We start from the raw sequence: 26,632 nt of genomic DNA on the forward strand, positions 1-26,632 counted from the left end.
CACACAATCACAGGGATGGTCTCTCCTAACAGGCACACAATCACAGGGATGGTCTCTCCTAACAGACTCTCAATTACAGGGATGATCTCTCAAATACCTTCAAACATTTTATGAGAACAGACTAAGAAGCACTGAATGCAGTGAACACACTTTTAAAATGATGGATGTGCTGTCAAATGTAACAGAACAAAATCTTTCCTGCATTTTTTGCAGCGCTGAAATGGAGATTTGAATGTTCCTACTTTTTTCAGGGGGTCGGAAACCTCTAGCCCAGCAGATGGGAAAGTCTGTGCCAGAGGTGCATTCATGGGCTCTGACATCATCATTTACGGTGCAAAGGAAGGAAGAATCACTCCTGTCCCCGTTGGTTACCATCTAACACTACTTTTGCAGAAACAAGATGGAATCCATCTCATTTCAGCTTATTCAACATCTTGGGTAAAAAAGAAAAAGTAATGGAGTACTGGACATATTTGCCTTAAGATAATTCTTCATTGTACCAATACATCATATCAGTCCATCATCCATCTGCCACCATATTGCAAGAGAGGTGTGGTCGAATACAAATGATCTCATATGCTCAATAAAATATTTACAAAACTGACACTGATAATATGAAGCAATCTGTTTAGAGAAGGTCCCTTGAGAATGTTGTAATCTATACAGGAAAAAAACCTACTGACATGTTTTGGGCAACACGAGCTAATAAATACATGTTTTCATAGAAAAACAGCAAAGGACTGAGCCACGGCACACCAGGAAATGTCTGCAAATGCCAAGCCTGGAAACAAGGCCTGCCATGCAGTCATGGACAAGCACACATCCAGCAGAGGGTCACCGTGGCACATCCCAGGAGGCACAGTGCGCAAGGAAGGAGAGCATCCTTGACAAAATGTCCGCCCATCAACACACTGTGGGCAATTTACAGATGCTTATTTGCTAAATCACGTGCTTTTGGACTATGTGAGAAGACCATACCGGAGACAGAAACCTGTATCGCTGCTGTAGGTGTGAGGTAAAGAGCTACCCAGAGAGCCAATGTGATCCCCTTTATGAAATTTACATGCCTGCCAATTAGGCTTACTCCTGCCAAATAATATAGCTCGTAATAAAAAATTTTCAAGGTCGCAACTGTACGGTACCCAAAAGAACATATAATGTGGAAGATGCCGCACTGAAACCCCAGTAGCTGTTATGTGTATAAAGCATAACGTTCTTCGCAGCTACATTCAGCCACATTTACATTTCTACTCCACAGCCTCAGCCCTTACTTTGACTCTGCTAGCCGGACTTGCTGAAGGCTTTGGCAGAGAATCCATTGCTGTGATTAGCACTGGCAGCCATGTCCTTAACAATCACGCTGCCTTCTTACTCCACAAGAAATAAAAAAGCTAAGTATGAAAACAATCAAAATAAATATATGCCAAATAAAAATTATAGTTACTGAAATTGTCTGTTTTTACACAGTGATATATCTCCATCTAGCGGACATTTGGTATTATGCGTTCTGAGGAAGCAATTATGGTTATTGGAAAGTTCTTACTATTTATATAAAAAGTCGACAAAAACTACACATTTCCACCAAAAACTATGAAGACGGGTGGACACCTATCACGTGCTAGAATGTTTACTGGAAAAATTAGTAGATTTTGTCAGTTACAATAGATAAACTAAGTAGAAATTATATTTACACATCCATGTCATTTTGCCCAATCTTTCCCCACGGTCAGGTGGTCAATTGTATTTCTTTTTCTTAATGTCCATGTCTTAAAACTATGTTTATTTTGTTCAGGCCTATATGGCTCAACATTTATAATGTATTTTTTACTTTCTCATTTCCACTGTGACTAGCAAGAACAAGAACTGTATGACCCCCATACATCAAATATCTGAAGCCGACAGTAAAAGATACTTTGACTTTTGAAAGTCAGCATTCAGACATCAAACTGTTACAAAAAAATGTGATTGTTTTGTGACATTGTATATGGGTGGTCTGTGGTTTGCCAGGTTCAGAAACCGTATTTGTAATATGAAGGGTCACTTAAGTACTCTTAAAACCAGGTATTTTTAATCTGAGTAGTATTTCACCAGATGACTTTCACTTGTGTAACATTTTAAGATAAGAGATAAGATAGGACTTTATTGATCCCACAGTGGGGAAATTTGCGTGTTAACACAAATTTTAGTGTGGTATCTGTGCTTGTGAAAATTAAGTACGTTTCCCACCAGTTTTCCTCGTACGCATTCGGCACATGTGCGAGTTCTGTGTCCGTTACGCACGTGGACGGTTATCAGAAGGAAACCGTGCAAGCAGCACTTCGACACTGGCTCTCTGCCTCCGGGTGGCATCAGCCTAATGGCGACGCTCACTGCCATGACAACAGAGCAGTGGCAGTTCGTGCTGGACGGCAACCTAACGATAACGAGGCACGTACTATGGTACGTACACGTTAGGCGAAATGCTTAAATCCAAGCCAACAAATTCTACAAAAGTTTTTCCAAGTGTAAACACTGACAATACACACCAAGAAAAACACAGAGTAATTTCTGGAGGTAGATATTTTTATTTTTAAAAAGAGGTTGCATTAATATTTACAAAGAGGAACCTAACCAATAAATACTTCCAATAACCAATGTTGTGACTGAGTTGGAGAAACGAGAAAAGAGTATGATTTGCGGGAGCAGAAAGCACAGGACGCACCTCTGCATAGCCATCGTTGGCAGTGCCACCCCAATCAGGCTCCACAGAGCTACATAAAGAACGCCAAACTCCTCCACAAACTTACAATATCGAGCATGTTATTTACTTAACAGAATCAATGGCTTAAAATTAAGTGGGAAAACAGTGAAATTGTAATGCTTATTGTAGCAACAGGCTGCTGTCTGATTCCAGCACGATGACGGCACAACACTGGAGCACTCTTCGTGTCTTTACTCTTCATCACCCGCTTCCTGCTTCCTAGCCTGTTTCCTATTCTTCTCTAATGATTGCCTGAAAAAGTGGCACCTCAAATATCTTACTAGACTGTCAGAAAGACTGGCTGATATTTGGCGACACCATCAACGTTCCCATTCACTTTATAAACCACAGGAAGGCCAGAGCTTATTTGAATAGCATATAAAATTTCAAACATTGGGATATTAGTTGTTTTAGCATTAAAAGAGACTGTTTCTAAGATTAATTTTCATGAAGAGTTTCAACTGTTAATTCAAACTTTAAATAGAAACTCAAACTCCTATCACCAACTAAACAGAAAAAAGTATTTTTTCCTAGAGCGATCTGCCATACAGGAATATCTGGCACAAAAAACAGCCATGTGTAGAAACAATAGGATTCAACTCTGTGACACTTGTTGAGAAACAGCAGCAGCTGAAACCAACAGGGACAGGGACCCACTGTCAGTCCATGGTCCCTCCCAGCTCCCTGCCAGACAGTTTGCATTGTTACCAGCAGGTGGGAGGGAGCAAAAATGTGGATTCTCTGTGGCTCCACGAGGACCGGACTGGGAGACACTGCTACAGCCAGACTCACTGTGCACCTTCAGGGATTTTCTATGAAGATGTTCCCTCATGGTATTCAGGCTTTCTCTGTTAACCCGACTCAATGCTATCCAGACCGAGGGTGTTGGATGAAAGGCTCTGAACTTGTACCCATTTAGCAGAGCAGAAACAGGCATTGTGTGAGGCTCCTCTTACTCACTAGTAAGGACCCCGGCACAAAAAGAGAAAAAGAGGGTAAAAGGAGGGGAGTGGATTACAATGAACAATAAATAAAGAGAATAATATCTCAGGACTGGATCAGAAGAAAGATAAAAACACTGCATCTGCTGTTTCAGGGGACGCCCGCGATGATCTATAGCATATAAAAAATGGCAAACGGGAGTGCAGTAGGAGCTGGACGGGGTTTATGTAGGCAGGAGGGGAGTAGAGGTGTGTAGGATGAGCTGACTAAGGTTTACGAGGAGTGCAGGAAACGGTTGAAGGCATTGTAGGCCGACTCCAAGTCAAAGAGCATCTGCCGGACCTGGGAGTCGTCCAGCTCATCGGAGGCCGACATGCTGCTCAGAGTGGTCAACCTGCCCAGGAGATGGAGGCTGCTTAGGTATGTGTGCATGGATGGAAGAAGCAGGTACTGCTATGATCACAAATGCTCGGAAACAGTTTCCTGCTTTACATAACTCTGCATTATCCAATAATGTAAATCTAGTTTTCTCCATCTACTGAGATCAGATGTATGCATTTGGATATAAAAAAGCCATCTAATCCACTGACATATGATTAATACTAATTATGTTTATTGAAATATCAAATTTATGAATGAATGTTCCGTTTCTTCCTATTCTACTAGGCTGTGAAATCTGGCACCAAAACAGGGCGATCTCAGGGCCAGTTGACCGTACCATAGGTTGACCTTGTCCTTGGTCTCCGAGTCAGGGGGCATGTTGCTCATCCTGTTCATGGTCTCCATCAGCTCCCGAAGATCTGGCTGGATCTGCTCGACCAATGTCCAGTCAAGAGGACCAGACAGACAGACCATCAGAGAATCGCCCATTAAAGTGGAGGCTGATTTTCCAACTTTCAAAGACAGTAGTTTGAGCAAAGTTTATGCAAAAACTGGAGTAGAAGAAAGCAGGGTAGAGGTGTAGTGCAGAACAAATTAACAATTAAAAAAAAAAAAAGACTACCAAAACTACAAAAAAAAAAAGAATGTCCGGAAGGTAGCGTGGGAAAAAGTTTGTAAGTGTTCCACTGTTCTGTATTTATTGTAGGCAGGCAGCCTCCAAACTGAAATCACAACACGTTCCTTACTGGTACACACACTCAAAAACTGGTACTTGGTCTCCCAAGCATATAATCGAAACAGTGATGCATGTAGTTCAATGACTCTTGCGAAAGTGAAGTTTTGGATGGACTGCATCTGATTGAATCCAGGGACCATCGCGTTCCACCAACGACTTGTTGGTGGATATCCCCAAATAATGGGGGACACATCTTCTGTACAACTGCAAAATCTACACAGCAAAAAGGCTGCAAATTATAAGTTTTAATTTTTTAAAAATTAGTTATGATTTGTAATGTGACAAATGTTTTTTTTTTTTTTTTTTTTAACAGAATGTGTTGACTAAGGCTAAATTAAGTTTTCCTTTAAAAAACAATAGATTCAAAAATGTTACATGCCCATTGTCAGGTGTGTACTTGCTGTGTATTGTAAGTGTTGCTCTTAACCAGAGGAAATGAGGCCGGTTCTCAGATCGTGTCACTTGAGCACCATCTGAGAACCAGCTCCCTACCAGCAGCAGCACACGTGGAAAAGGACAAGAGACTCACACAAAAGGGTCATAGAGGATAAAACAGGGTGTGAGATTTTCATTGAAATGGAACATCACCCCCTGCAGCACCCCCAGCCGAACGTTACCTCATCCATGGCCCGGATCTCCAAACGTAGCTTGTCCATCACAGTGATGAAGAGCTGGGTGAAGCAGAACGCAAAGGTCAGACAGGAATGCGGGTGTGTAGAACTGATGACTCCGAGTAATGAAACGGGGGGGGGCGACCAGAAAACTTACAGAGACAATGTCAGCAATGCAGCGATTGAGGTTGCCTTTGTCATCTTTGATGGTTATTGGCCGGTCTTCTTTGATTCGCTCCATAGCTAATGGGCAGTCCAGCTAACAAAGGCAGATATGAGAATCAGACTGGGGTCACCTCACAGAGTCATTCCTTCCAGCGACCTTCACACCGTACAGATGGCGAATCAATCAGGGCACATGATAGGGATAGGTATTATTTCACAATATCCATTGATCTTCATAGTGCAATATTTATGGTAGTCATCACAATATTCACCTACCGATTATCATCTCTATATCTTATACTTAATTTCATATCCGGTACTATAATAAAAAAAGTTTTCCAGTTTTGATGCCATACACTGTATGTGTGGGGGGTGATTATCTGGAATGTATATTCTGTCTCCTTCCATAAGAAACAATAAGAATTACTAGTAATCAGGGGTGTGTTTCTCAAAAGCTTCGTAACGCTAAGTAGTTTATCTAGTACTTAAGATTAATTGCTAATTAGTGAGTGTTTTTTGAATCTCTTTGTAACTAAAGCAATTCGTAATCTTGCTCGTAAATTTACAAGTGCTCCGACCCACGTGTGATTTTCTACGTCATATTTATTTGAGCTTGAGCCTACTGTCCTGCTACAGACACAGAGATCAGCCAAAACAGATCACAACAGCACACTGCCTTTTTTTTGGACAATGTCATACTGCTGATATAATAAGAGGTCAAATACTGCAATATAAAACCATAATGCTGACTATAAATTAATGCAAAAGGGGCCCGTTGTTGTGACACCTGTATGCCATTTGAGTGCATCACAGAGTTGGGTCCCATTCAGAGTTAACTTGAGGATGACCTTAAAAATCAAATTCAAACTCATAAAAGTGGATGAAAACACGATGCACAATCACAATTCGAATCTGAATAAGAGAAAGTAGGATTAAAATGGAACTGATTTCATATTAATTCACATAGTGTAGATGTAGCGATATAGCATATTATTTGAATATGAATTACACAGTATGGTAACATGCACAGGCACTGAATCCCACCCCTCCCCTCCTGCCCCACGTGATGAAGAATGTTTATGCCAGGAATAAGTACCTGTCGGCCCCCCTGATCGAGCACCTGCCTGTAAAGTCTGTGCATGTCACTATTATACCACATGTGAAGTGTTACCTATAGAATTTAACTGTGCTTTTGTGTACCATGGTGAAAGAGCATTTCATACAGTCATAAAAGTAACCCTATCACAACCCTGTCCATCTGACAGCCCACAGACTCACAGGAAAAGCTACTGCATGCAGACTCCTCACAAATAGTAAAACGCATGAACGTTTACGTACGTTAAATATGTAAAAACAATAAGTATATGCATGTGGAAAAGGACTTAGAGGGCTGACATGAAAAATTCTAACAATACGCCTTTGGTTTATCTTACAATCATGCAAATATAAAGTTCACATCACTCAGTAGTGTATAAGGTCAAATTACATCTACTATCTAGTTAATCTATTATGTAATTTTTTGCTAGATTAAATGACATTCCTGTGTTGTATGTTTGCATTAAATTGAAATGAATTCTTCTTACCATCATTCCAATTCAACATCTTACAGGGTGTGGCATATTCAATTCCAATTCCAGTAAATGAATGGGATGGGGCACAATTCATACACTCTGAACAACCCTGGTAGGCTACATAATGAGTTGTCCAAACAAACTTGCTAAGTGTTCAGTCACATCCTTAGATTCGTGAAGGTTAATCACCCTGCGCAAGCATGCAAGTCAACCGAAGACAGCATTTGAGACAGCGCCGTCCAGGAAGCCAAGTTGCTTGTCTAAATGTTGTTTTGTGGGTGGGCAGTATCAGTAATGAACAATTCATAAAAAAAAAATCAGGTTGCCCCGGGGTGATATGATGAGCCTCCTTGGCCTGGTGCAGATTAAACTGAATAGAGGAACACACTGGAATTTTGCCCTCAGTGCGCCGTGCAGCTCCTGACAGCTCTCTGCTTCTACGCCCCCTGGTGGATTCCTGCAGATCTACAAATGCACATGGCCTCACAAAGGCTGCTGTGTCCTGCAACTGTGCATGCACTGATCATATACCATACGCACAACTACATACAATATCCTTGCTTGACACTAAAATTGGTTTTCATATTATTGCAGGCATACCTGCCACTGTAGGTGCTGTGGATGGAATACCCAACCATATTTATACTTGCAACCCCTTGAACGTAGCCTGCACCTGTCGGGCACTAGGCCTAAATGTCCAGGTGATATGCAGCTATCAAGGACATTTTAGAGACATCTGAAGTGCTGCCCCCTTTTTCTGTTGCTGCTCACCACTGCTCTGCTTTCAGAAGGAGGCAACATCACATTTTGAAGTTAATTTTATATGTTCAAAAATAGGTTAATTTATTTCTGTCTTAATTTTGCTTGCTTTATTTTCTATTTACATTATATATTTTTGTCCCATTTGCATATGTATGGTGTGACACTCATGTAACATTTCACCACTGAAACACATGGGATCCATGATTCTGTCATCGGCGGTCTGTGCTGTTCTTATGTGGAGGCTGGGGAGGAGCCAGCGGGGTACCGCTTAAAGTTTGTTTGTTAATTCTGAAATAACAAAAGGGTTTCGGGAAACGCTCGTAAATCTCACTCGTTCTTTACGCACATTGTTCGTTATTTGCCAAGATCGATCATTTTCGGGAAACGCACTCAGATAAGTTTAGGTACTGCACTTAGTGAATGCACACTGCGGATGTTTTTAAACCTCTGCTAACACTGGAAGCAGTTTGAACTAAGACCAGGAGGGAGAGAAAGCACAGATAACTATTAATTATGTGGTAAACTGAAACTTTTGCATTTTTCTGCTGAAAACAGAGGCTCTCCACTGTGAATTGTGGTAATTTCTCTGTTTCAACAAATACAGAAACCTCAATATCCAATGAACAAATGGAAGATGACTACATAGCACGATATGTGATGAGGTGCTGGCAGGCTTAAACGAATGACTAAGTAGATGCCTTACATGCTGAACAGAAGTGCAGACCAAACCAAACAGCAAATAAGGAACAGGCCTGTTTGACAGCCCCCACCAGGGAGGGACTAGTGTGTAAGGCAGCACTTACCCTATACTTCCTGCAGAACTCATCAATAGTGCCCACATCAGAACCCTGGACCTGCTTGAAAGCAGCTTTGTACTGTACCAGCAACCTGGAGCAGGCACCCGTGTACCTAGTGCAGAGAGCCAAGAAAATCTCAGTGCAGCTGGCAGGTGTTAGCAGTGCTCAGTATATGCAAGGCAGCACTGAAATACATACCAAGTACGTTTAGGCAGATTCTGCAGCTGCACATATGAAAAGCTAAGTGCTGTATAGTGCAAATTACATCAACCAGCATCCAAGGACACTGACAGCCCATATCATGACCACACCCAATAAGGTACGGCAACGGAATCGCTCAACACAACATGCAGTATGTGGTTAAGAACTTAAAGTTGGCAGTTCAAAGCCACATTTGAGGGACAGGATGGCTGTCCAAAACAGTACAGGTTCAAACATTAAAAAGAAACTAGCAAACAATCAATGTGATAATAATGAATGAAAACAGCAGAAATTAGGTAAATGAGTGCCGACAGACGACTGGCTCACTCATTTGGGGTCACGCAGTCCTTTATGTACGCCTTCTCCAAGGCTTGCAGTGTTTTCACCACAGCAAACAGTTCCGCCATGTTGTCATACCTGCCAGAATAATTGGGGGGGGGGGGGGGGGATGTGTTTCACAACAAGGTCTTATTCAAGATTCACAAATATTCAGCTAGTTCCACATTAAACTGCAAAGAATCCACTTACTTTTCCCGCTCTCTTGCATTCTTATACAGCTTGACTTCCTGCAACACAGTAAAAATGTTTTCAGAAACGCTTCGCTTTACAAGGAGAGCAAAACAGTTTTGCTCATGCAACCCAGCTATCATCCAGCCTTTCTGAACTCATAATGACTGTTAAATAGACGCACTTACTTCATACAATTCAGGCTTAGGAGGAACAGCTGAAATTAGCAAGAGAAACAGTTCAGCACAAAAACATTACAAACGCAGCATCAGCCATACACACCAGACGAATATGGGAAAAAACAACTGAACCAAAACACGAGCTGTCATCGCACTGTCTTCACCTCTCATTTAAGAGACGTTTACGTATTAAAACACATTCTACTCGCCAAAATCACTCATTGCAAGAAATAAGAAGTTGGAAAGTAAGGGGACCGAAACTTTATAGGGCGTTTTTTTAAGTATTTGTCGCCCTCATAAACTATTGCGGGGGTATATTGACACAAAAACACAAATGAGGTTCATTTAGACGTAAAAGTGCTTATCGGCTTTAATGTAAACTCACCTCCTCCCATCCCTGTGCTGACGGGGATTCCGTGAAACATGGCGGCTCTGAAAAGTGTACTTGGCTGTCAAACGTACGACAGGCAAGGCGTTAAATCATTTGACTGACACTAACCCTGAAGTCATCAGCTGACTATTCAATCCTCATTGAGTGTCAGGCAGCGAAAAACAAACAGCGGTATTTCTTACTACGAAGAAGCTATACTGCATGTTTAAAGTAAACGATAATTAAGCAGATTTCTTTCTTATTAACAAATAGACTTAGACCAAAATACCCAAGTAATAGAAATTACTTTTAGATTGACCGGTTTTAGCAATTAGCATGTACCAACATCAATTTTTAACAACGGCAAAAAGTTTTAATGACGATTAAAGCAGTTAACTATTAACATATAAGAAAACATTTCTGAGCCTGCATCATGCCTAATTATGATATTACGAGTAAAAAAATAACCGGTCAACTCTTTTTCCGTCGCAGTGGCCAATCAACAAGCTAACAAATGCTAACGTTAACAGGATCATTTAGCGTCGTATCAGTTTTGCTTTGTGTAAGCGAAGGGTGTTTAGGCATCTATGTTCTTCTTTAATAAAACCCAACACAACTATATATGCTGAATTAAGCTACAAGCAAAAGAAAACTGATTCTCACGTACCTTCTTCCCAGATTAAATGACGTCGAACCAAACACACCCGTCGCAGACCGAACACGGAAACACGGCGAGGTGTCCGGCGTGCCTGTATTAAAATATTAGACCTGACATGCTGTAACGAAATTTAAAGATATAAATATATTCTAAAATACATATAAAATATAAGTTTATTTTTCTGTTTTGAAATACGGGTTTAAAAAATATATTTTAGTGAGGCAGTCGACGACCGCCTGTCTAAACCACAGGGTCAAAACACCTTTGAAAATTAGGCGGGATCGAAGTAAGACAGCTGAGTGGTGAGAGTCGCAGTGTGAGCGTGTGTTATGTTACATTTATAATATTTAGATTTATGTAATTTATTTTGTGTTTTACATAATTGTCTATATTGAACTGTGTGAAGATCACCTCCACGATTGCTAAATGTATGTGTGATGTATTGGGAACACAAATAAGTCGTACAGAAGGAGATTCTCGTGTACTGACTCCTTGTGTTATGGGCATTTCATATTTTTATTGCGTGGCGCATTATATACCGCTATTATTCTTGGAAGGCCAGATCAGGGCTCCGTGAGCATGAAACCTACAAAGAAGGCTGCAATGGGGAGCGAGGATGTGTGCGGAGTGTGGCTGGACACGGCGGATCTTCGCGGGCGGAGGAAGCGGGTGAGCAGGCGGCAGCCGATCTGAGTCCATATCCGTCATTATTCACCTTGCCTTCTGCTTGGCCTTCAACTCGCTTTTGCTTGACCGTCATTTTGATTAACAAGTATACAATTTCCCGTGCGGGTTATGGCAATTAACTGGGGGCAGCACGTGCAAGGGGGAACGGTGGATAAGGACTTTCAGGTTGTAATCTGTGAAAGTGTAAGATTGTGTGTCCCCTCGTGCTGGACTGCAATACCATCTGCGGTTTGGCCTTTCTTTGTGCTCCGTGCAGCTTGGATGATGGACAAAAGATGAAATATAATGGGGATATTTTATTCATCCCCATGGAGAAATGAGCTTTTTGCCTGTCCCACCTTGCTCTCCAAAACACACACAGATATGTCAGAGCAAGTCTGGGGGGGGGGTCACATTAGAGGCACCCCTGGAACAACTGAGTGTGGGATTCAAACCAATGACTTTTCGATCACGGACACAGACCTACAAAAAAAGCTTGTAATCATCTAAAGAGAGAGATTCATATTTTTAACCGTGCATGGGTTACACATGCTTGATTTTGGGGGGGGTGGGGGGGGTGGGTAGAAGTGTTTCATGAAACATTTAATGAAAATAAGCATGTGTGCTAAGGTAACACCAGAAAAGCTGATTAGTTTACACATAAATAAAATGTAGAATAACTAAGTGGAAATGGTCTTTTTTGTGCCGCAGTCCAGCCTGAAGCAGCCCATCTCCAAGCTGCTGAACCCTTTGGCTCCCTGCCCTGCCTACAGTGTGGCTGTCTCTCTGAGCTTCACACAAACTAAACTCCAGCTACCTCCAACCAGACAGACTTCCATCACCTCCTTCTTCAACCCATGGCCCACAGGTAAGCAGCATCACACCGCAACAGGATACAATTGTGTATATGTGTTTGTTATCTGTTACTTTAATATTCCTGGCCTTCAACAGAAGCGAAGGCGGTCGAGTCTTCGTGTTCTGAGCATATGAGTGGCTCCTCCACGGCTGTGAGCGAGAGGAGGAAGAGGAAACGCAGCACAGCTGAGGCTGACTGTGACCCCAGAGCCACTGACCACTCGGACCCGCAGGACAGGCCGGCCTGCCAGGACATCAGGCCGTGTGTCTGGGCAGCTCCAGAGCGCCTGGCTCTCCTGGATACCAAATGTCAGTCTGATGAAGAAGACCAGCCAGCTGTGAAGAAGAGACTCGCGGGACGCCGCCCCCTCCTGCCCGAGCCGGACACCCAGGACGCAGCTCCCTGTCGTGGCTTCAGCAGTGCTGCTGCCGCCTCGGAGCCCCGCGAGCCCCCACTGTCGGACTGTTTCACTCAGGATTCACGGGGCAACTGTGTGCTGGGGCACCGTGTGACGACGGGAGATGGCGGCTTTCCAGACAGCCTTGAAAGCGAATGGCTGTTTGGGGCACTTTTGTCACACGCGGACCGAACTTCTACCCAGAGGAGGCATGGAGGGAGTCCCCGCAGAGCCCTACGCGAAGAGCCGGGGGAACAGGGCAAAGAGAACAGTTCTGCTCCGGCCTGGACTCAGGGTCTATCACCGGTGAAGCGCAGATCCTGCTCTAGCCCGTGTTCTCCCCTTAGGAGATGGGAGGTCAGCTGTCCATCACCGCGCAGGTATGCTCCCAGAAGCCTCCAGGAAGACGAGGAGAACACCTATGACATGTTATTTACACAGGATTCCCAGGGCCAGCGGGTCATCGCACATCATGGCTTTGAGCCAAGAAGTCCACTGAAGGACTGGGGTAACATAGCTAACTGCCGTTTCCGGACCGGGTCCTCAAGTACGTCAGCGAAGGAGAATGAGGACTCAGAACTGGAGCCAGAGATACTGTTTACGCAAGACTCTGAGGGGAACGTGGTGATTAAGCACTGATGGACATCGTATCTCTCATTCAGCAGTTATGCACAGCCACCGTAGCACTCGGACACTGTGTTTGCACACAGATTCACTGGGGAATTTCTGATTCCAGTTATAAGCACTGTTATTGGTGCCACAGTTTACTGGTTCCTTACCTAGTTTTGTTTGAGGTTCATTGCAGAAAATCTGAAGCTTAAACAAAATGGATAAAAGTAGCTACATATCGAACTGTGATGAACAGAACCACCTACAGCTAAATGAGGGAAGTATTAGACACACTTGTTTGGTGAGACAGCACCTTCTAGTGGTCACCATTTCTACATAAACTTGTCAGTACAGCAGGGGTAGGGATCCTGTTCAGTGGAGGGCCGGTGTGGGTGCAGGTTTTTAGGATGACCTCTCAATCAGCCAATAATAAATCTGGTTCTCAACTCCAGTTCTGGGGACCCACTGTGATTGGCTGATTGAGAGGTCATCCGAAAACCCCGCCTCCACAGCAGCCCTCCATGGAGCAGGATCCCCACCCCTGCTCAGATACTTTTGAAATTATACCAGATTCATTACTTGTTACCTTGTAAAGAAAAGGATTATAAACTGTCACAGGGAACTCTTGAAATATTTGAACTGAAATGTTTTATTTCAAAAACCTGTCATATGGACAGCAAAGGGATGGGTAACTGTGGGGATGACAGATGTGACAACCACTATAAACTGCCTTACAGTCACCGGTCTGTTATTTTCTTTACATTACAGAAGGTTTGAGGCAATGGAAGGAAACTGCTCAGTGAAGTGTTTTAGCTCATCAGCATACTGATATAATATACAAATGCTAGCTCTTGGCAACTGTGTCGTGTTGCTATATCTCATTGTGATTGTCAGAACGGTATTGCAGGAAACCTGAATAAATATTTCCTGTTTAAGTAAATAATAATATTCTGATTTGATCAGCTTGTCTCAAAAGCAATGAAATTACCTTAAACTTTATCCTGAATTTTAAATAAAGCAAGACAGCAATGAGGTTTTAGTTCCGTACACTTTGGTCGCTCCAGCTGGATGAAATCTCTTCCTTTAGTAATCTTTCCATTGTGTTCCTTCTAGCTGTAATGAATGAGGTACAAATTCCTGCAGTCAAAACCCTCAAACAAAATCTGTCTGAAGTTTAACTCTCTCCTCTTAAGTGTCACACAAAGTGACAGTTTACTTTTCATTGTGTTTCTCAGCACAAGTCGATACGAATCTGTCAAACATCCTCCTTACCAAAAATGACAGGCTGCCTCCTGGTTTTCTGTACCCTAACCTCCCTTTTCCTCTGTACATTTTAATAATGCACAATGGGCTACACAAAGCGAAAATCTATGGCACGAGGATGCAACATATATTCACTGGATGTAGTGTTAGTGGTGGGGGTGGGGTTAATGCAAGTCCAACAGCACGATATCAATATGTATCAAAGCTCTTGTCAAAAGCAATAACTGGCTTCAACGAGCATTTGAAGGTGAGCTACAAGTGACCTAATTAAATAGCACACCTTAAAATCTCATGGGTTCCGGTTTTCATTGGGTTCAGTTGGAAAACGACTTTCTGTTTGTGTCTAGAAGTTTAGTTTCACTGGTATCAAATATATGTGATAGGGTCCTTGGGGTTTCAGAAGGAGGGATAAATTTAACAGTAACAAAGTCATTCCGTCGCAACAGATGCCACAAAGCGCTAATGTAGTATGGGATCTCGCGGACGGAGCGTTCGGCTACAGCATCGCCGTGTCATGTGAGGCACTAGTCTCATGCCTACCTAACTAGTCAGCTAGTTGTTTTTTTTGTACAGTTCTTTAACAGAAAAGAGACATATCCGACGGTGCAGTGAGGAACAGGAGGATGAGCGAGAAGCAATGAAGTGCTGATCAGCCGGCGATCTCGGTAGGCTCTGTCACCAGCTTGGATCCGTTCCAGATCGTCTTGAACTGCTCCGGAACCGGAAACTCTTTCTGTTGCACAGACAGGCAGACAGATCAGGCTGAGGGCCACGGTCCATCAAACACACTACATCCTCAATTAAGAGGACTGAAGCTCCCCTTCACTACGTCTCGCTCCCACACTCACATAGTCATCTCCCTGTGGGATCAGTATGTTCATCTCGGAGCTTTTGGCACTGACGATCTCGCAGTCCAGCGCGTCTGTACTCAGGTACACTTGGCATCCTTCTGTCTTGTTGATGGATATGGTGGGTACTTTGCCCATCACCTGAGCGGCGGAGAAACAAACCGATGGGGCTTAACACTGAAAGGACAGCTACTGAACGCGGCTCGGAATCCAGCATGACGTTGTTTTTGGAAACTATGACGGCAGATGGACCTGCAGCTGGACGTCTCTGGAATTGATGACCTCAGCGATGCCGACCACGTTGTCAAACACCAAGCCGAGCTTTCTGCAGTTATCTTGAGAAAGAAAGGTTTAAGAAAGTTATTATAGTTGGAAATTCTTTTCTTTCTTTTTTTTAATTAAAAACTAGGGGCTGAGTTGTGGGGTCCATGTGGCATTTATCAGAAGAGGGAAATGGTATTCTTACATTGCAAATATACTGCTCTGTTTTTCTGCGTATCTATTTTAGTATTCCAAGGACAAATTCTATGAAAATCTATAGTTCCTATGTAAAACTGCCCCAGGAAGGGTTTTACAAAGCTTTAGATTACAGTCGGGGCTGATTCAACCAACCACGGCTTGAAAATATTCCAAAAACAAATTCCAGTTAGTTCCAAAAAGCACAACTAGAATTTACTGAATGCTGAGTTCTATCCTGAATCCACACAAATGAAGTGATGTATATGCAGAGAGAGAACAAATTAATGTACTGAACATGTACATTTTGTCTTGTCATTATTCTCTAAACTATACAGTATAACAACTGTTTACGTAGCATTCACATTATACTAGGTATTATGAGTAATGTGCGTAGGTTTTATGCAAATACTGCGGCATTTAAATAAGGGACTTGAGCATCTGTGGATTTTGGTATCAGCAGGGGTCCTGAAACCAATCCCCATAGATACTGATGGCTGACTGTACTTATCAAGCTAAACGGGTAAAATGATTCTATAGGTCATGTCCTTTGTGCTCTTTGTGCCCTCTGCTGGCTGTTCCTGGAAGTTCAATAGGGCACCAGGCCCAGGGCCTCACCCACAATGATGGAGTTGACCTTCCCCTTGACCTGCAGCGTGGAGTTGCTGCAGCTGAAGACGTACACCACCTGTCGGAGCTCGGTGTCTGAGATCACCAGGTCGTGGGTCTGGTTCTGGTGCTCCTGCAGGTCACATGACAGACAGATTCGTGTGTGCATCGCCGCAGTCAGCTTACTCAGAGCCCGGCGTACTCACAGTCGGGAACAGCTCTGTTATGGATGCTGTCGCGATTAACCAGCTGACTGCTTGGGTCCAGCCCGTCTGATTGACAGTAACTATGGAAACTGAGCCACTTACTACTCTCCACTTCTTTCCCTCCAGCTCCAGCAGTGGGGAGTGGGTTTGCTGGGGGGCCACTTGGGGGCCAGCCAAGCCGGGAACCCGGGTCTTGGTTGGAGAGGTGGCTGGAACTGCTCCCTGGGAGCGCAGGCCTGGGTTCTTGTGGGTTTTCTGGTTGTCGGAGACGTGCTTTAAACCTTGGGGAGGGGGGAGGGGGGGTGAGGCCAAAGTGATAGAGAAACAAAACAGAATCAGAGTGAATCTGGGGGGCTGTTTGCAGGTTTGCTGGGGAGAAACATGGCTCAGCACCAAGAAATAATGCAGGATTCCCTTAAAACATTCCATTCACTTCCTGAGGTAGTGAGTGACGATTTAAGTAAAGGAAGTAATGACTGACGGGCTGCTCTCTCCTGACACCCCCGGGCTGACCTTTAGTGATGGCTTCCCCCTGGTTGAGCTGTGCAAAAAGGGCTGAGTGCAAGGCTGCCGGGTCATCCGCTTTGGGCCCCGCCTCCATGAAGACTGGGGGAGGTCCAGGAGGAGGGGGTGGTGGAGGAGGAGGTGGGCAGGGACCCTCAGAGGGAGCAGGCGGGACAGAGGAGGGGGCAGTCAGATCCTGTAGAAAGAAATCAATCAAAAGCTATTTTAAAGACCAATTTGTAGGCACAGCCTTAGGCAGAATGAACAACCAACCAGGAACGTTTCTGTGATGCAGCTGTATGCATCCTTACCAGCAGGGGGAGACACACAGCACAGAGTATTTTATGGCACTTTTGAGTATCTACAACCAAATGCATTAAATGCGCACTCTAGTATAAATGCTATTGATGATGAATTTTATTACACTACTAATATCTATACACCAACTTCGCAATTAATTGTTCACAAAGCTGGGCTGCATTAGCTATAACCCACATAACAATACATTAATGACACCTTTGCCTCCACAATGCTTCAAACATGCAAAGAATCAAAATATAATTTTCCTCTTCATACAGAAGAACATCGCATATTTTTATGAATGCCTTTCTTCACAAACCATAAAATTGAACTGGAACACGTGGAAGTTGATTACAAAAGTAGGGCTGATTTGCATTGGGGGGTGTCCCCACAAGGCTACTTTTCAGGGTTGCCCAAAATGCCCCTACAAGGTGAGGAGAACACGCCCACTGACACTCGATGGTCTAGCTCCATTTGCTGGGGATTTCCTATTGGCTCCTGGACCACGGTTCTATTTTTCAGCTTTTTGACAGATAACAGGTTGTTTACGGCATGTGTGCACGTATGAGGGCATTATGTTCTGCGCCCTGTCACCCCTGGCCCCCAAGACCCTTGATATATAGGCAAGTCTGGTGTCAGCTGTTCTGCTTCTGACCCCCTGTCCTTGGCAGCCCCATCCATGTGCTCCTGGCCCCTCCAGAACTCTTGTGCAGCTAATTAACACATCGCCGTGAGACAGCTGCTGACGGTAACATAGAGGACCTCCAGCGAGGGCCAGCTGCGGCGGACAGCTGAGCGGCACGGGGTCCCTGGCTCCGCGGGGGAGGGGCGGAGTGGAGACCTCGCTAACTAGCCGTTAGCATTGTTTTGGAGAGGTGGTGACTAAAGAAGCCCTGAGTCACGTACTGGGGGACAGCAGCACGGATCCATCAGGACGTCCATTTAATGGGTAATTAACACATTGGTTGCTCAAAAAAATAAAAAAAATGTTAAACTAATGCATTCAATTAAGTTCCTAATTATTTAATTTCTTAATCTATAGCAGAGGAGCAGATGAGATGCACACAATGTTTCTGCCCGTGTGTGTGTGTGTGTGTGTGTGTGTGTAGGGGGGGCAGCAGGTGTGTGGCCAGGGACACTGAGCTTTTTGTCTGGCTGTTTCTTCAGCCGAAGCTCCACGCGACGCCAAGGACCTTGAGCAGCACCTGTTCACGCCACGCGCCCACTCAGCCCAGCACTGAAAGTGCCACCCCAGCTGACACACACCGGCTGTCTCCTCTCGGATTTCCCTCTGGAGGGGGCGGGGCCTGCTGGAGCACGCTCAGTCTATCTGTCTGGAAACTAAGAGTGCAGAGTTCTGTGAAACTTCACACAGTATTGTGTTCGGGGATCTACGACACGGGGGATCTCAGACAACCGAATATACTATTACAGGAAATACTGCCTTGTGTGTTTTGTGGTACTTTATCCACCTAAACTACCTCCTACAAAATATATATTTAATTCATGGTTCTCGGGAACATGGTAAAGAATTAGTGAATGAGAATATGAAATCACACTGAGTGAACAGAATATAAATTCATACTAACACGGCTAAGTATATAATCACACTGAGTGTGCAGAATATAAAATCACGCTAGCAAGGCAGAGTATATAATCACACTGAGAGAGCAGAATATAAAATCACGCTAGCAAGGCAGAGTATATAATCACACTGAGAGAGCAGAATATAAAATCACGCTAACAAGGCAGAGTATACAATCACACTGAGAGAGCAGAATATAAAATCACGCTAACAAGGCAGAGTATATAATCACACTGAGTGAGCAGAATATAAAATCACGCTAACAAGGCAGAGTATATAATCACACTGAGAGAGCAGAATATAAAATCACGCTAACAAGGCAGAGTATATAATCACACTGAGAGAGCAGAATATAAAATCACGCTAACAAGGCAGAGTATATAATCACACTGAGAGAGCAGAATATAAAATCATGCTAACAAGGCAGAGTATATAATCACACTGAGAGAGCAGAATATAAAATCATGCTAACAAGGCAGAGTATATAATCACACTGAGTGAGCAGAATATAAAATCACGCTAACAAGGCAGAGTATATAATCACACTGAGAGAGCAGAATATAAAATCATGCTAACAAGGCAGAGTATATAATCACACTGAGTGAGCAGAATATAAAATCATGCTAACAAGGCAGAGTATATAATCACACTGAGAGAGCAGAATATTAAATCACGCTAACAAGGCAGAGTATATAATCACACTGAGTGAGCCACCTTGGGGCTGCTGGCTTCTTCAACAGAGGGAAGCACGGTTACTGACAGAGGAACACGTCAAAGCTCTACATGGCTCACTGACACATAACGCCACCACCAGAAGGCACTGACGCCCCGCCTAGCCGGAGATTAACGAAACCAAACGTCAGATGGGGACGTGGCTCCTGAGGACAGAGTCCAAGTACTACACCAGTATTTTAATGTACACACGTAATGTCCCCTGTTTTATAATGACATATTTTTGCAGCCATTTATTGATTTCCATTGGTGGCTCACACTGGTGCAGTTGGCTGTGAGTTTGATTCCCACGCCTGGTTTCCCGGTGTGGAGCTGCCACAGTCCCCCTTTGTCCTCTTGGGGTTCCACCTGCCACCCCGGAGCATGTGCTTAGCTGATCTGGTGCCTCTAAATTGCTTGTAGCATGTGTGTGTGTGCTCACAATGGACTGGCATCCCATCTAGGTTGTCTTGTGCCTGATATGACCCTGGATAAGCCATTATGGAAGATATATGGATAATGGTGTACAGTCATGCGTCACTAAACAGTTCTGAGTAACGTGCCGTTAAGCAATTTCATCATTATGCGAACATCATGGAGTGTACTTACACAAACCTAGGTGATACAGTGTACTACAGCCTAGGCTGTAGTACATTTTTCTTCTTATAAGCAGAAACAGTACACTCTAAAACAATAATTAAAAGCACCAGCACCAGCTTATTAACATTACAAGTATTATATACTGTACATAATTGTATATGCTATATTTTTACAAGACTGTTGGCGCAGCAGGTTTGTTTACACCAACATTACCACAGATACTTGAGTAATGTGTTGCCCTGCAACGTTACGATGGCTACGACATCTGTAGGCCAGAGGGATTTTTCAGTTCCATTAAATTCTTATAGAACCACTGTTGTAAATGTGGCCCGTCATTGTCAAAAACGTCATTATGCAACGCTGGCCTGTATTACAGACCAAAAACTACATGAATGAAAAGGGTCTTGCCAGTTTGCTAAATTAGCCTTTTACAGAGAGCCCACACAGTGATGTCACTGCTGCGTTTGGAGTGAAAGCATCTCCTGTAAGACTCCTGCAGGACTCTAGTTATGTCATCATAAAAAGAGTTTTTTAACAGTTGAGATAATTTACTGCTTTGCTCTGAGTAAGAGCATTCCTGTAGGACTTTGTAGCAATTCCTGTAGGAAGTTGTGTTACGTTGAAGAGAGATTCCTATAGATTTTTTCTCATTTTTTCATTACAGTCTTATTATTCTCATTACAGCATTATTTCAGATCATCCTGGCTGATTTGTGTGTGTCTCTCAGAATGACAGAAATGATTCCTTGGAACCAGGACATGCAGCTGTGTAGTTATATCTCTTTTATCAATGAGATGATCAATTTGTCCCTGGAGAAATGCCAGAAATAATTATTCTCTCAATAGTGAAACAGAAAGAGGTTCAGATAGTTAGTAAACGTTTTAGAAAGAACAATGAATTTCATTGATATCAATAGTGCTGCTTTGTGAATAGTGGCTGTTTGAGCAGAGTCTTAAACCTACAGAGTTCGACTGCTGCCAGGTCTGTGTGGGTTTTTCCTATAGTCTTAAAACATGCCTGCGAGTGTTTGCCTTGCGCTGGGCTGGCAGCCTGTCCAGGGTGTGCCCTGTGGTACCTGGGACCAGCTGGAGGCTTACTGTATGAGGACACACATGACTGTTCAGGCCTCCGGGGGGAGCCGTCAGCATAACCCTGACAATGATATGGAGCAGAGCAGCGGACAGACGTAGCGTCTGCCTCCAGAACCGCCTGAAGGCTGCACCCTTGACATAAATAAATGAGCACCAAGAAACATCATCCTCTCTGCCTGCCAGGCGGTTTGCAGCTGTCACTGAGCCGCCCAGACAGCCACGTTTACCTGCCTGAAAAGCTGCACCCAGACGGCCTGCTCCGCATGCTACAATGGCGACTTTGTACAGGGCTGTTCATTGCTGTAACTCAGGGCCCACGTCACTATATTTGCTTCAACAATTACAGCAGACAGTGCCTTCTTGTTTTGAGAGTCGCGTGGGTTTGGGGTCGTTACCCAGGCCTATAGGTCATGGGTTCAAATCCTGTGGTCGGCAGAGTAATAATATCACTTCTGGAACTTAGTTCTCTAAACTGCCTCGGGTGCTAATAGGCTGACTCTGACCTCTGACCTCTGACCCCATGCTTTCTTAACTTGGTCATCACTTAGGACAAAAACATCTGCTAAATAAATAAGTGGGAACATGTGGTTCCCCCCAGGCAGAACATCCCCCCAAGCAGACCACCCCCCTAGGCAAACCGTCCCCCCAAGCAAATTGCCCTCCCAAGCAGACCGTCCCCTCAAGCAGACCGTCCCCCCAGGCAGACATCCCCCCAAGCAAATCGCCCTCCCAAGCAGACTGTCCCCCCAAGCAGACCGTCCCCCCAGGCAGACGTCCCCCCAAGCAAATCGCCCTCCCAAGCAGACCGTCCCCCCAAGCAGACCGTCCCCCCAACTACAGTCGATTTTCCACATGGCAGGGGTTAAGGGCATAGCCCCCCTGATCTAGAAAACCCACATAAAAATGTTAAGTTCCCTTGGTGAGTGAAGCAAGCATGAGAGCAGACAAAGCAAAATGAAAAATATACGATAAACGCGAGATACAAAGATCACTGAGAGATCACTTAGAGACATCACACGAGAGGGTGCCGTAAACAGGCCCAGCCAGCACTGTTCATACCAGCATTTGATGGCTTACTAAACCTTTTGTGTGTTGCCTGCTGGGCTGTGGCTTCCACAAAACTCCTTAACCCCTAAAATTCCCAAATACTTCTTAGACTGTCTCCACAATATATCGAAGCCATGGTGAGGAAAGTCGTGATGCAGATGGATCGACTGCATTTAATCTTTATTTAATAATCTTGCAGGTAGAAAAACAAAATCGAACAGAGATGGTTAGTTACATTGTTAGCCTCTGTTAGCACAGCTCAGTAATAACAACCATTAACACAAAGTATCATGCTGAAAGTTTGTTTACACAATCAGCTTCTACTCAGCAGTTGTGTTTTGCGGTAATATTAACCAGGGTAATCTGACGGCGGGGTTAAACCGTAACTGCATGGGCATCTGATAGTTAAGGATCGACACAGCCATAACTCCAAACAGAAGACAGATGAGGTGAGCTGCTGTGGTGAAAATGATCATCTTGGGAGGAGACTAGAGGTGGCCGTGGGATTACAGAAACAACACTGGGCTGTGTCACTGCTTTTACTGGGAAAACACTCACATTTCCTACAGATCCATTACAATGACAGCTATTCCGCTGATGGGCATGTCAGCGAGAGGCCACATTAGGAAGGAATGCAAGTGGCATTAAACTTTAACTATTACAACTGCAACCATGGGGACAGGAAGGGAAGATTCCTAACTGTCCCTCAGTAACACGGCCATTTCCTTAGCTGTAAATCCAGAGGACAGAGGGATCATGGGAAATGCTTGGGGTAACCATGATTTGGACTCACATTCTTACTCCAGACCAGGCCCGTGGTGTAGTGCTGCTTAATGTAGCTCTGCAGCTCAGTCCAGATGCTCAGGTATGACCGCACCCAGTCCACATGCCGCTTGTCCCTGTAGAGAGGGAATGGACAGGGGGGCAGGTCAAGAAGATGGAGGAGGACGAGGACAGAAACAAGCTGAGGGTGTTGAGTTCCCAGAATGCATCCCCCTGCTGAGCAGCCACCTGCTCCTGTCCGCTGGAGAGCCTGGCTCTTATAACCCTCCCTGTCACTGCTGACGGTCACTGGAGGTCCTAAGAACATCGCAGAGGACAGAGAAACGTGCCACTCACGAGTCCTTATAGCTCTTGAGAACCCTGTTGGTGTAGAACGTGGCCGCGTCGGTCATCTCCTTCACATACGGCCCGGGCTTCTGCCCCTGTGGGGGGGGCGGTTCACACAAGTATCAGGTTAGACTGATGAGAATCAACAGAGAGAGCAAGTAGGAAGAATCAGCCTGCATGCTGAACGGGCTTTCCGGAGCTTTCCAGGAGAAGCTGCCTGAAATTAGGGGGCTTCTTTGCGACAGGAGAAGCTTAATCATTAATAGCTTTGTCCATGGTTAGAAAAGCTGTCACCATAACAGATATTAATAACCCCACCCTGTGTGTATGAAGCTAAGTGTCTTTGTAGTTCCTCAGTGTTTATACCAAGCAAGCCTGCTTTAACTTCAACAGAACATAAAATAAAGCTCTTATCTCAATATTATCTACTGTTAGCCCAACTCCTGTTGTGAAGAAATCCTGCTTTGTGTGGATTACGTGTCATTAATGTTAGATAGTATAAAAACATAAGCAGCCAAAAGGGACATTAAAGACTGGTATGTATACGACTGGGATCTTGTGGCATATTCCCACCTTAAAAATAAATCATGTAATATCATGGTTGGGAGACAAGATTAGGAAAACAGCATACAGTTGCTGAATATTTTGCAGTGCAGCGCAGTCTCCATGGCAAAGGACACTGTTGTCCTGCAGTAAGCAGTGAGTCACTGCGTATAAATTACAGCAGTACAGCCAAGTCCTGGTCCTCAAGGCCCAACCCTCTGTTTCGTCCAGCTCTGCCCTTTACTAATTAGGCTTTAATCAGCTGTGGCTCAAATTAGAAATTAAACAGATTTTAATTAAGATCATGTTATGAATGCATTACCTGAAGACTAGTATTAAAGCAAATTATTGTTGGGAATAACTAATGACAGAAAAGCAACTATACAGCACTGAGCAAAAGCCTCAAGCAGTCAAAAATAATGTTTCAAACGATTTATCTGGGTAGTACGTGTATATTTGCTCAGAAACAAAAACCATTTAGCATAATAAGATCAGAAAATTAAAAGTAACACAAAAAAAACAAAACAGAATTCCTTCTGTTGTCTGAAATGTCACTGATGCTATGTTGGAGCTGAATAAGACACGGCTTCTGATGCCAAACCTCTCCTCAGGGGCACCTCAACCATTCCATGGATACGCTAAGTTTCAACACCAGCTCAAAAACTTAACTAGTGAGAGTAAGTAAGAGCAGGTAGCACAGAGCCCACCAGGAGCATGTGTGGGAATCACTGGGATGTAAGACTTCATGTGGTGGGTGTGTGGTCTGCTGGAACCGCACGCCATCGCACTCACCACTGCCACCCAGCCCAGGGCTGGGATGCTCTCGCTGACCGCCGACAAGTGGTTGAACATGCTGCTGCCGCGGTTCTTCTCACGGAAGTTCTGGATTTCCTGGATGTTGTCCGATATGGGCTTCAGTAGGTCCATGAGCTCTGACTGTGGGGGGGGGGGGGGGGGGGGGGGGGAGAACAGTGAGATGACAGGGTGTGAGGTGAGAGCCAGGCAGGCCGCAGTCTGACACAGAGCCCCCCCCCCCTCCCCCATGCAGGGATGATGGCCCTCATTCTGGGATTCTGGAAAAGTATTAATGGCTCCAGTTTCAGCTGGAATGCTATCTGTGAGAAGGCAGCTCTCCCCTGCCCGTCCCACAGCACAGCTCTCACACAGGGAGACCCCGTTCCTTGTAAGGTGCTGTGCTGATTCACTGTTTATACCTCAGTCAAGCTGCTGGAGAGCTTTACTTGAGGGAACACAAATAATGTTTTATGCTATTACATATGGTGTGTGAGTGTGCCCTGCGATGGGCTGGCCCCCCATCCTGGGTTGTTCCCTGCCTCGTGCCCATTGATTCCGGGATAGGCTCCGGACCCCCCGCGACCCAGTAGGATAAGCGGTTTGGAAAAATGGATGGATGGATGCTATTACATATGTATTAATTAACCACAAACTAAGTGTTAGTAACAAATTGATGTCAGGTTTGTGCATCATTAATAAATTGTCACACATCTTTTATCTCAAGCAAGTACTATATTTATTATTATATCCCTTAATTCTGTAAACTTTTATGACTTACTGAAGGAAGTAATCTAGGAACAAAAAATAACGCACGTAAAATAGTGATCACATGTTTGTTCATTGTTAATGAATTGTGACGCATCATTTATCCTAAGCAGCTACTATATTTGTTACTCTATCTGTTAATTCTGTATATTTTAGTGAACTACTGAAGAAACTACTAAGGAACTACTGAAGGAGCAAGTAATGAATATCACAAGTGAAATACTGATGTCATGTTTATTCATCATTAATGAATCATGACACATCTTTCAGCTTAAGTAACGACTATTTTTGTTCATGATCTGTTCAGGATTTGTACTCCAGTAATATCTGGATTATTACTGTGTTTCTGTCCCCTCAAAGTGTTACCAGATCATTGTACCAATGCTGTAGGAGCATGACTCTAAGGCTGTAGGACCATCATGCTAAAGCTGTAGGACCATCATGCTAAAGCTGCAGGAACATCACCTCACGGCTGTAGGACCATCACGCAAATGCTGTAGGACCATCACCCCAAGGTTGTAGGAACATCATGCTAATGCAGTAGGACCATCAGGTTAAAGCTTCAGGATCATCCAAAAGCATTTCAGGGATTTCAAAAAATACACTTCAATATTTATCATCACCCGTCCACAGACTCAAAGACTACATTGAGCAGATCATTTCATGCTGTTTATACCATAAATCGACATCATGACCCAGAGCATCGAGAGTCGTGGATGGACCATGTTGGCAAAACCGCCAAAGGGGATGGGAGACAGCATGAACGTTTAAACAGAATTGGGGGGCAGGGAAGAGCATGAGAGACTGAACGTCTTGTCAGTCTCAGGCACAGCAGGCCTCTGACTCGCCGAGGGGGACACTGCCTCTGTGTGTGACGAACAGAGAGCCAGCTGTGTGTCAGTCTGCCACACAAATGGCTTCCTGGAGTTCAGCCCAATCAACAGCACATGATTTTTATTGCCAGGGTGAAGAGGCCTCTGTCCCTGGGCTGTTACAGCCCGGATTTCTCCACCATCCCGTCTCAAACCGATAATTCTAAAACTGAACAATC

The 26,632-nt window shown here is 44.2% G+C and overlaps 3 protein-coding genes across 12 annotated transcripts in view; 1 reads left to right on the forward strand and 2 right to left on the reverse strand.

Annotated features, from left to right (window-relative positions):
• Positions 1-2,544: 2,544 nt before the first annotated feature.
• vps28 (VPS28 subunit of ESCRT-I) lies at positions 2,545-10,705 on the reverse strand. 2 transcript variants are annotated; one of them, XM_048994052.1, is made up of 10 exons: positions 10,630-10,705; positions 9,978-10,041; positions 9,602-9,630; positions 9,435-9,472; positions 9,234-9,323; positions 8,712-8,817; positions 5,568-5,669; positions 5,417-5,470; positions 4,401-4,492; positions 2,545-4,076 (listed from the first exon to the last, which is right to left on the reverse strand). In XM_048994052.1, the coding sequence occupies exons 2-10, from the start codon at positions 10,015-10,017 to the stop codon at positions 3,956-3,958; spliced, it is 672 nt and encodes a 223-aa protein (XP_048850009.1). In that variant the 5' UTR covers positions 10,018-10,041; positions 10,630-10,705; the 3' UTR covers positions 2,545-3,955. The 2 variants fall into 2 exon arrangements, with proteins under 2 accessions (XP_048850009.1, XP_048850008.1); XM_048994051.1 differs by having other exon boundaries at positions 9,978-10,024; positions 10,630-10,673.
• Positions 10,625-13,603, forward strand: LOC125719352 (aurora kinase A and ninein-interacting protein). 3 transcript variants are annotated; one of them, XM_048994046.1, is made up of 4 exons: positions 10,625-10,698; positions 11,178-11,289; positions 11,998-12,154; positions 12,238-13,603. In XM_048994046.1, the coding sequence occupies exons 1-4, from the start codon at positions 10,646-10,648 to the stop codon at positions 13,176-13,178; spliced, it is 1,263 nt and encodes a 420-aa protein (XP_048850003.1). In that variant the 5' UTR covers positions 10,625-10,645; the 3' UTR covers positions 13,179-13,603. The 3 variants fall into 3 exon arrangements, with proteins under 3 accessions (XP_048850003.1, XP_048850004.1, XP_048850005.1); XM_048994047.1 differs by lacking the exon at positions 10,625-10,698 and adding an exon at positions 10,885-10,922; XM_048994048.1 differs by lacking the exon at positions 10,625-10,698 and adding an exon at positions 10,912-10,936.
• Positions 13,604-13,779: 176 nt separating this feature from the next.
• Positions 13,780-26,632, reverse strand: part of rbm24a (RNA binding motif protein 24a) — a 47,506-nt gene continuing 34,653 nt past the window's right edge. For all 7 annotated transcript variants that reach the window (XM_048994037.1, XM_048994039.1, XM_048994038.1 and 4 more), the window contains 9 exons: positions 24,814-24,957; positions 23,488-23,573; positions 23,162-23,267; positions 17,044-17,230; positions 16,633-16,811; positions 16,334-16,457; positions 15,512-15,594; positions 15,260-15,400; positions 13,780-15,144 (listed from right to left, as the gene is read on the reverse strand). In XM_048994037.1, the coding sequence (XP_048849994.1) occupies positions 15,061-15,144; positions 15,260-15,400; positions 15,512-15,594; positions 16,334-16,457; positions 16,633-16,811; positions 17,044-17,230; positions 23,162-23,267; positions 23,488-23,573; positions 24,814-24,957 (1,134 nt within the window). In that variant the 3' untranslated portion in view covers positions 13,780-15,060. The remainder of the gene's footprint in view (positions 15,145-15,259; positions 15,401-15,511; positions 15,595-16,333; positions 16,458-16,632; positions 16,812-17,043; positions 17,231-23,161; positions 23,268-23,487; positions 23,574-24,813; positions 24,958-26,632) is intronic.

The sequence above is a fragment of the Brienomyrus brachyistius genome, chromosome 23 (assembly GCF_023856365.1).
Source record: "Brienomyrus brachyistius isolate T26 chromosome 23, BBRACH_0.4, whole genome shotgun sequence".
NCBI classification, from domain to species: Eukaryota; Metazoa; Chordata; class Actinopteri; order Osteoglossiformes; family Mormyridae; genus Brienomyrus; species Brienomyrus brachyistius.